Source organism: Micropterus dolomieu, linkage group LG17 (genome assembly GCF_021292245.1).
Source record: "Micropterus dolomieu isolate WLL.071019.BEF.003 ecotype Adirondacks linkage group LG17, ASM2129224v1, whole genome shotgun sequence".
Classification (NCBI taxonomy): Eukaryota; Metazoa; Chordata; class Actinopteri; order Centrarchiformes; family Centrarchidae; genus Micropterus; species Micropterus dolomieu.
The window spans coordinates 36,486,627-36,496,676 of record NC_060166.1 but is presented as its reverse complement, the minus strand read 5'-3'; the positions used below and the strand labels follow the sequence as shown (position 1 = coordinate 36,496,676).

The window sequence follows — 10,050 nt, the reverse complement described above, 5'->3', positions numbered from 1 at the left end:
CCTTTCAACCCTCCTGTATGTTACTTTCGACCCTCCTGTGTGTTACTTTCAACCCTCCTGTGTGTTACTTTCAACCGTCCTGTGTATTACTTTCAACCGTCCTGTGTATTACTTTCAACCCTCCTTTCAACCCTCCTGTGTATTACTTTCGACCTTCCTTTCAACCCTCCTGTGTATTACTTTCAACCCTCCTTTCAACCCTCCTGTGTGTTACTTTCGACCCTCCTTTCGACCTTCCTATGTGTTACTTTCAACCCTCCTTTCAACCCTCCTGTGTGTTACTTTCGACCCTCCTTTCGACCTTCCTATGTGTTACTTTCAACCCTCCTTTCGACCCTCCTGTGTGTTACTTTCGACCTGCCTTTCGACCCTCCTGTGTGTTACTTTGGACCCTCCTTTCAACCCTCCTGTGTGTTTCTTTCGACCCTCCTGTGCGTTACTTTCGACCCTCCTGTGTGTTACTTTCAACCCTCCTTTCAACCATCGTGTGTGTGTTACTTTCGACCCTCCTGTGTGTTACTTTCAACCCTCCTTTCAACCCTCCTGTGTGTTACTGTCAATCGTCCTTTCAACCCTCCTGTGTGTTACTTTCAACCCTCCTGTGTCTTACTTTCGACCCTCCTTTCAACCCTCCTGTGTGTTACTTTTGACCTTCCTTTCAACCCTCCTGTGTGTTACTTTCAACCCTCCTTTCAATCCTCCTGTGTGTTACTTTCGACCTTCCTTTCAACCCTCCTGTGTGTTACTTTCGACCCTCCTGTGTGTTACTTTCAACCCTCCTGTGTGTTACTTTCGACCTTCCTTTCAACCCTCCTGTGTATTACTTTCGACCCTCCTTTCAACCTTCCTATGTGTTACTTTCAACCCTCCTTTCGACCCTCCTGTGTGTTACTTTCGACCTGCCTTTCAACCCTCCTGTGTGTTACTTTGGACCCTCCTTTCAACCCTCCTGTGTGTTTCTTTCGACCCTCCTTTCAACCCTCCTGTGTGTTTCTTTCGACCCTCCTGTGCGTTACTTTCGACCCTCCTGTGTGTTACTTTCAACCCTCCTTTCAACCCTCCTGTGTGTTACTTTCGACCCTCCTGTGTATTACTTTCAACCTCCTTTCAACCCTCCTGTGTATTACTTTTGACCTTCCTTTCAACCCTCCTGTGTATTACTTTCGACCCTCCTTTCAACCTTCCTATGTGTTACTTTCAACCCTCCTTTCGACCCTCCTGTGTGTTACTTTCGACCTGCCTTTCAACCCTCCTGTGTGTTACTTTGGACCCTCCTTTCAACCCTCCTGTGTGTTTCTTTCGACCCTCCTTTCAACCCTCCTGTGTGTTTCTTTCGACCCTCCTGTGCGTTACTTTCGACCCTCCTGTGTGTTACTTTCAACCCTCCTTTCAACCCTCCTGTGTGTTACTTTCGACCCTCCTGTGTATTACTTTCAACCTCCTTTCAACCCTCCTGTGTATTACTTTTGACCTTCCTTTCAACCCTCCTGTGTATTACTTTCGACCCTCCTTTCAACCTTCCTATGTGTTACTTTCAACCCTCCTTTCGACCCTCCTGTGTGTTACTTTCGACCTGCCTTTCAACCCTCCTGTGTGTTACTTTGGACCCTCCTTTCAACCCTCCTGTGTGTTTCTTTCGACCCTCCTTTCAACCCTCCTGTGTGTTTCTTTCGACCCTCCTGTGCGTTACTTTCGACCCTCCTGTGTGTTACTTTCAACCCTCCTTTCAACCCTCCTGTGTGTTACTTTCGACCCTCCTGTGTGTTACTTTCAACCCTCCTTTCAACCCTCCTGTGTGTTACTGTCAATCATCCTTTCAACCCTTCTGTGTGTTACTTTCAACCCTCCTGTGTTACTTTCAATCCTCCTTTCAACCCTTCTGTGTGTTACTTTCGACCTTCCTTTCAACCCTCCTGTGTGTTACTTTTGACCCTCCTGTGTGTTACTTTCATCCCTCCTTTGTGTTACTTTCGACTCTCCTTTCAACCCTTCTGTGTGTTCTTTTCAACCCTCCTGTGTATTACTTTCAACCCTCCTTTCAACCCTCCTGTGTATTACTTTCGACCTTCCTTTCAACCCTCCTGTGTATTACTTTCAACCCTCGTTTCGACCCTCCTGTGTATTACTTTCAACCCTCCTTTCGACCCTCCTGTGTGTTACTTTCAACCCTCCTGTGTGTTACTTTCAACCCTCCTGTGTGTTACTTTCAACCCTCCTTTCAACCCTCCTGTGTGTTACTTTCGACCCTCCTTTCAACCCTCCTGTGTGTTACTTTCGACCTTCCTTTCAACCCTCCTTTGTGTTACTTTCGACTCTCCTTTCAACCCTTCTGTGTGTTCTTTTCAACCCTCCTGTGTATTACTTTCAACCCTCCTTTCAACCCTCCTGTGTATTACTTTCGACCTTCCTTTCAACCCTCCTGTGTATTACTTTCAACCCTCGTTTCGACCCTCCTGTGTATTACTTTCAACCCTCCTTTCGACCCTCCTGTGTGTTACTTTCAACCCTCCTGTGTGTTACTTTCAACCCTCCTGTGTGTTACTTTCAACCCTCCTTTCAACCCTCCTGTGTGTTACTTTCGACCCTCCTTTCAACCCTCCTGTGTGTTACTTTCGACCTTCCTTTCAACCCTCCTTTGTGTTACTTTCGACTCTCCTTTCAACCCTTCTGTGTGTTCTTTTCAACCCTCCTGTGTATTACTTTCAACCCTCCTTTCAACCCTCCTGTGTATTACTTTCGACCTTCCTTTCAACCCTCCTGTGTATTACTTTCAACCCTCGTTTCGACCCTCCTGTGTATTACTTTCAACCCTCCTTTCGACCCTCCTGTGTGTTACTTTCAACCCTCCTGTGTGTTACTTTCAACCCTCCTGTGTGTTACTTTCAACCCTCCTTTCAACCCTCCTGTGTGTTACTTTCGACCCTCCTTTCAACCCTCCTGTGTGTTACTTTCGACCTTCCTTTCAACCCTCCTTTGTGTTACTTTCGACTCTCCTTTCAACCCTTCTGTGTGTTCTTTTCAACCCTCCTGTGTATTACTTTCAACCCTCCTTTCAACCCTCCTGTGTATTACTTTCGACCTTCCTTTCAACCCTCCTGTGTATTACTTTCAACCCTCGTTTCAACCCTCCTGTGTATTACTTTCAACCCTCCTTTCGACCCTCCTGTGTGTTACTTTCGACCCTCCTTTCAACCCTCCTGTGTGTTATTTTCGACCCTCCTTTCAACTCTCCTGTGTGTTTCTTTCGACCCTCCTGTGCGTTACTTTCGACCCTCCTGTGTGTTACTTTCAACCCGCCTTTCAACCCTCCTGTGTGTTACTTTTGACCCTCCTGTGTGTTACTTTCAACCCTCCTTTCAACCCTCCTGTGTGTTACTTTCGACCCTCCTGTGTGTTACTTTCGACCCTCTTTTCAACCCTCCTGTGTGTTACTTTCGACCTTTCTTTCAACCCTCCTGTGTATTACTTTCAACCCTCGTTTCAACCCTCCTGTGTATTACTTTCAACCCTCCTTTCGACCCTCCTGTGTCTTACTTTCGACCCTCCTTTCAACCCTCCTGTGTGTTATTTTCGACCCTCCTTTCAACTCTCCTGTGTGTTTCTTTCGACCCTCCTGTGCGTTACTTTCGACCCTCCTGTGTGTTACTTTCAACCCGCCTTTCAACCCTCCTGTGTGTTACTTTTGACCCTCCTGTGTGTTACTTTCAACCCTCCTTTCAACCCTCCTGTGTGTTACTTTCAACCCTCCTGTGTGTTACTTTCGACCCTCCTGTGTGTTACTTTCAACCCGCCTTTCAACCCTCCTGTGTGTTACTTTTGACCCTCCTGTGTGTTACTTTCGACCCTCCTTTCAACCCTCCTGTGTGTTACTTTCGACCTTCCTTTCAACCCTCCTGTGTGTTACTTTCGACCCTCCTTTCAACTCTCATGTGTGTTACTTTCGACCCTCCTTTCAGCCCTCCTGTGTGTTACTTTCAACCCTCCTGTGTGTTACTTTCGACCCCCCTTACTACTGCTCCTATTCTGTCTTCCACAGATCCTTTTCAGTTGTGTTCAGATAGGCTGCACAGCAGTCTTTCCCGTGGACACTTGGACTTCCTTGATTATTTTCAGGGTGAATCCTGGGTGGAGAGTTCCCTGTCGGAGGTAGGCTTCTAGGGCCCCAGAAGACAGCTCAGGTTAAGCTTTGGGTAGGCAGGACCTGGGGAAGTGGTAATTCTTTTGAACTTTTGACATCCTGTTTTTGAGATATGTTTAAACACTTGTTTTTTTTCCAAGAAAGGGAAATTTAATCTACACTTAAATTTACTTTAACTACCTTTGAAGTTTTACTTTAGTTTAAAGTTTCTTTACTCACCATAGTTGCGTATATTTTTGATATGAAAAAAACCCCATTTCTTGTTTTTTGTCAATCTCGCTTCATATTAAAGGGGCAATATGTAGTTTTCAGCGGCCACTAGTGGTGTGGTTTTTAAATTGCAACCTGGTGTATGCTTGTATGCATGCTCACACTGCATGATACACCAGGAAAAAGCTTCACACAACACGCTGGAAACTCAGGCAAACTCCCACTGCAAACTTAATATTTTTATGAGCTTGACTACTCCATGCTCATTTCATGATAACGTTGCATTTAATGAATTTAGCAATATGTCAGTGTTAGCTTGCTTTTTTAATAACTGTTTGTGTAACGTTATCTTTCACAGGAGGCTCAGCAATGTGAGCACAACTAAATTTATTAGAAATGGTTAGTGAACGGGAATGAATATTATAAATGTGATTATTGCCACACTTTATATCAGTTTGACTGCAGTAAGTAAGGGTACTACAGTGGATGAGCCTTCCACTGTGGTGTTTTCCTGCACCATTATGTTGCATTATCTTAACAGTTTAATGCGCTGAAAGGTTTCAGCATGCAGTCACAGCCAATGGATTTCCCGGAAAATCCGACCCGGAGTCTTCACATAGGAATAGGCCTGCAGGCCGTCAGAGGAAACAGAGAAACCTGCAAAGTGGATAATTTTTATATGAGGTCACAACCTTTTCACACATATGTTGAGTATTTTTTGGTATCCTAATTTTTGAATCATCATTATACATTATGTTATACATGATGAGTCTGCATGATGAGTTGTTTCTCCAATCTTATATATGCAAATGTATACAAAGATTTAAATCATTCACTCTGTATAATGATTTTTGTTTTAACCAAAGACCATAATTGTGATGAGTCTACACTCCAAGATATAAAAGGCCTAGGACCAAAGACCATTGCATTAATTGTTGACATGCATGGAGAAAAGGATCCAGGTGCAGGAGGGAGGATTTGTGACCATGAGTGCAAATTTTTATCTTTTGACACGAATCCAAATTATTATCTGTGTACATGAGTGCAGGGATGTATGTGTTACAAGAGTGATCCGCATCAAGCCTGAGCGTAGGAGAGAGGTTATTACCACCCACCAAAGGAGGAGAGTATACACATGCATGTGGACAAATGGAGGTCAGAAGATAAGTAAACACCACCAGCAAAAGGGAGATAAGGAGCCTTTTGTGGTAAGAATGTCAGTCCAAAGAGGCCACCTGCATGAAAAAATTACTTTTCCTTGGAAACCTTGGAAAGTCCCTAAAGTTCCCTGGAAATCACTAGGATTTTACTATGAGCAACCTTTGATTATGTTTTTGTCTTGTTAAAGAAAAAAACCCCTGAACAAACAAAGTTTTGTTAAAGTTATCCAAACGTGTACAGAGTATAAGAGGCAAAATACATCTATATCTGCGGTCAGTGTTGATTTTCAAAATAAGATTATTATATATTCTGAACGGTTAAAGTTGGAGGAACTACAAATTTAGCTTTGTTATGCAGCCTTGTACTGTATAATGACAAATAAACAACTTTGTACCTTGTAGAGTGGCTGGGTGAAGAGGCAGGAGCCCGGTGAACAGAGTAGGATGGTCAAGGTGCACACCCACATGGACTGCTCAGCTCTCACACAACACATCAGAGCTGGTGTGGGATAAGACTTAATATTGGTATCAAATAAATTGAATATTCAATATTCAAGCACCAATAGTCTCATCCCCAGTCCAGATCTTTTCATGCACCACGCAACCAGCTCACATGACATCAACGGCAACCATTGTCATACACTCTTACATACCCACAGTTGTTGTGTTTTTTCTAATGACAGACAGGTGACTTCATGAACAAATATTATTTATTTAATTTCAGCGTTGTTTTGATTTTCGCATGTTTTAATGTTCATTGACACTGAATGTATCGGTAGCCATGCTTTTGACCAGAAAAAAATCTTGTCACAAATTCCCTCACATTAACTTCAGCACCTCAGATAAAGTGCAGCTCACAGTCCCAAACAGAGGACGTCTGTGCCTCAGATTTTAGATGTTTATTTAAAAAAAACCCTCTTTCAGTTAGTTACTCACAGTGCGACTTGCCGATGTCGCATCAGCTGGGTGGAGTTCACTCGCCCCGACTCGTTATTCATTTTACACATTTGTTTTTCACTGCGTGAGAAAATTGATGTGTAGCGTAAGAGCGTGTGAAAATTGTCTATTGCCTGAGTCCAACGCTCGATGCCAGACAGTTGGCAGCTCGGGTGTTAAAGGTTATTAAGCAAGTTTAGCTTTGCTAGTCTGCCTAACTGTTAGCTCCTCACCTCCTCCTGTCATACATGGGCTACATGGTGCTTCTTAACACTGTATTTGGCCAGAAATTTGTCGTCCCTATCATTTTATTTTCCTCACTGTGTTTTGGCTTTTCTTTTTCTGGGCCCCTGACAGGCTGCAGTGTTTGTTTACAGTGACTTTCTTTACATATGCATGCTCTGCACATCTGGCCAAATGTTTCGACCATACCATTCACAATAACAGCGGGGGGTGTGTTATCAGATGACGTATGAAGTATGAAATATGTTGTAATGATAATAATACATTTATTTATCATGTAAATACATCTAAAAGGTTTCCTTATTCATATTAGACTGTAAGTAAAGTATTGTCCTTGATCCGATTTACGGGTCAACCATAGACCTTTGCATGGACCCCCTGGGCCTTGGGCCGGGGTTATCTGTGCCCTTTGATCCCCCCTGACGACGGGTCTGGTTATCAATTAGCTTTCTGTTGACAAATGCCAAAGTGTTGGCAGTCATGTTAAGCAAGAAACCACACAAATTCTGATAAGGAAATTTAAAGATGAAGAGGAAACTGCACATCTGACCGGCAGAAGAGAGCTATATAAGATTAAGCAAGTAAATGAAGCTAGAGTGCTCATTTGGACAACACACCAACTGGACATGGAGCACGTACTGGTGGTGTTCATGTTGCTCTGGAGCTCAGGTAGGACTTCAGGACAGTCTTTTTAACCTCAGTGACTGCTGCTACAGAATGAGTTTAGTTTGACTGGCATGAACTTTATTTAAACCAATATTTTAAATTAAAATCAAGCTAGGTTAGAAAGAAATTTGGGGAAATGACAGGCTGGGAAAGGCATCTTGGATCTCAGACATTTCTAAAGAACCGTGATGAGACATAGATGTGTATGATTGGTTTTATCTTATTTAAATGTTCTGTGGTTCTTAGGTTATTGATTACCATGAATGCAATCATTTCCCTTGTTTTCCCTTTTTGCAGAAAAAAAATTTTAATAGATTTTTTCATGACTCTCCCCAGGTCTCCAGAGAGAGGAAGATCACACTTTTAAAGGTAAACAGAGAAAGTAGAAATATATTTACACAAGAGATTATTTCACTAATGAAACTCTTACCTGTGTTCAGAGACTGATGACATCCGCTTGGTGGGAGGATCCAGCCGCTGTTCTGGTTTGCTGCAGGTGAAACGCCAGGGAGTTTGGAGACAGGAGGATGACCGTGGCTGGGACCTGAAGTTAGCAGATGAAGTTTGTAGACAGCTGGACTGTGGTTCTGTGGTTCGGGCTTCCTCAAGTTTTCAAAAACCTTCATGGAGAATCAAACCTTCCTGTATTAATTTTAAATCTAGACCGAGGAAATGTTTGACAAAAAGGTCCTCGCATCTTCTCACCAGTTTGGAGATCTCCTGCTCAGGTAACGCCATCCGTAGCCAAAAAACAAAGACACAACTCCCAGAAAGCTCAGAGAATGATAGGATTCCATTTAACAGCTGACTGGATTTGGTGTCATTTGCAAAGTTATTAAAATAAATTTACATTAAATTATATAAATTAACATTAACAAAGATGTTATTTTAGGATGTTATTTTATGCAGATTTTTGTTTATTGTGTAATTTCTGGGCACCCTAGTATATTTTACTATAGTACATGTTTTACATCTTGGTCATCTCTGTAATACTATTGGGTTGCGATATATCCACTAACTGATATTGATTTGAATTTGCTGTCTGATGTGTCAACAAGAAAAAAGAAAATTATTATTATTTATTTAATTGTTATTATAGATTCCTCAGGAAAGATGTACCTCTGCTCTATATTGTGAAGTCTATCAAATGAAATGGTTACACCTATATTAAAATTTACAGTGTTGATCTGCCACTAAAGGGACTCCTAACTGTTATGTCTCCTAACATGTCCCACCCAGCTTTTCCAGAACTGTGAAAAGCTGGGTGGGACATGATGAGTCTTACAAATGGGAATAAGACCAAAGAGATCTTGAGAGAAACGTTAAATCTTGCCTTCATTCTCACCTCTGTACACCTTGCCATCCATGCGTCATTGTTAGTTACAGCTTTACTATTCCAAGTTAAATTGGAACAAGTTACAAAAATTGTCAGATGTATTCCTCCAAATTGTGACGTTGGAAAGGTGTGGGAAGAGGGAGTTTCAGACACTGATCGACATCACTGCAAGCACTCAGTTTGAGGTAAAATATTAAGTCTTTAGAGTTGACACTACAGGTGTCTAAAACCCCTTTTACACTGACTCGCTTTTAGCCCGCCATCCTCTGTTTTCCATTGCAGAACCCCCCCCCCCCCACCCCGAATGTAGCTGGATGTAGCAATGCCGCACGTAATATCCGCAAGACAATGTTCATTGTGACACACACCCATAACTCACACAGCTGTCTCTTGATTTAAGTTAGAGTTTCAACTTTACTCAGAATGTAAAGACAGAATAGCTTTGTGACAGTCTTATAGCTGTGGTTTCCTCTGCCGTTGTTGCAGCAGCGTTGGCTGCAGTGGTCTGTAAGCTGACTGGCCGGCTGGCCCTTTAGCTGCCGGCATCACTCTACTCCGAAAAAGTTTAAGCACATTTTTACAAAATTGTAAAATACACTCACCTAAAGGAGTGAGTATTTATCTGAGTATTTCACAATCTGCTCAGTTACTGGGATTTTCACGCTCAACCATTTCTAGGGTTCACAAAGAATGGTGTGAAAAGGGAAAAACATCCAGTATGCGGAAGTCCTGTGGGCGAAAATGCCTCGTTGATGCTAGAGGTCAGAGGAGAATGGGCCGACCGATTCAAGCTGATAGAAGAGCAACTTTGACTGAAATAACCACTCGTTACAACCGAGGTATGCAGCAAAGCATTTGTGAAGCCACAACACGCACAACCTTGAGGCGGATGGGCTACAACAGCAGAAGACCCCACCGGGTACCACTCATCTCCACTACAAATAGGAAAAAGAGGCTACAATCTGCGAGAGCTCACCAAAATTGGACAGTTGAAGACTGGAAAAATGTTGCCTGGTCTGATGATTTCTGTTGAGACATTCAGATGGTAGAGTCAGAATTTGGCGTAAACAGAATGAGAACATGGATCCATCATGCCTTGTTACCACTGTGCAGGCTGGTGATGGTGGTGTAATGGTGTGGGGGATGTTTTCTTGGCACACTTTAGGCCCCTTAGTGCCAATTGGGCATGGTTTAAATGCCACGGCCTACCTGAGCATTGTTTCTGACCATGTCCATCCCTTTATGGCCACCATGTACCCATCCTCTGATGGCTATTTCCAGCAGGATAACGCACCATGTCACAAAGCTCGAATCATTTCAAATTGGTTTCTTGAACATGACAATGAGTTCACTGTACTAAA

General features: G+C 42.9%; 1 protein-coding gene across 1 annotated transcript in view; it reads left to right on the top strand.

The window, feature by feature from the left end:
* The window catches only part of LOC123985376 (scavenger receptor cysteine-rich type 1 protein M160-like), a 42,872-nt gene that overhangs the window by 1,988 nt on the left and 30,834 nt on the right, over positions 1–10,050 (top strand). The window contains exons 2-3 of the mRNA XM_046072853.1: positions 7,690–7,722; positions 7,794–8,081. Coding sequence (XP_045928809.1) covers positions 7,690–7,722; positions 7,794–8,081 — 321 coding nt within the window. The remainder of the gene's footprint in view (positions 1–7,689; positions 7,723–7,793; positions 8,082–10,050) is intronic.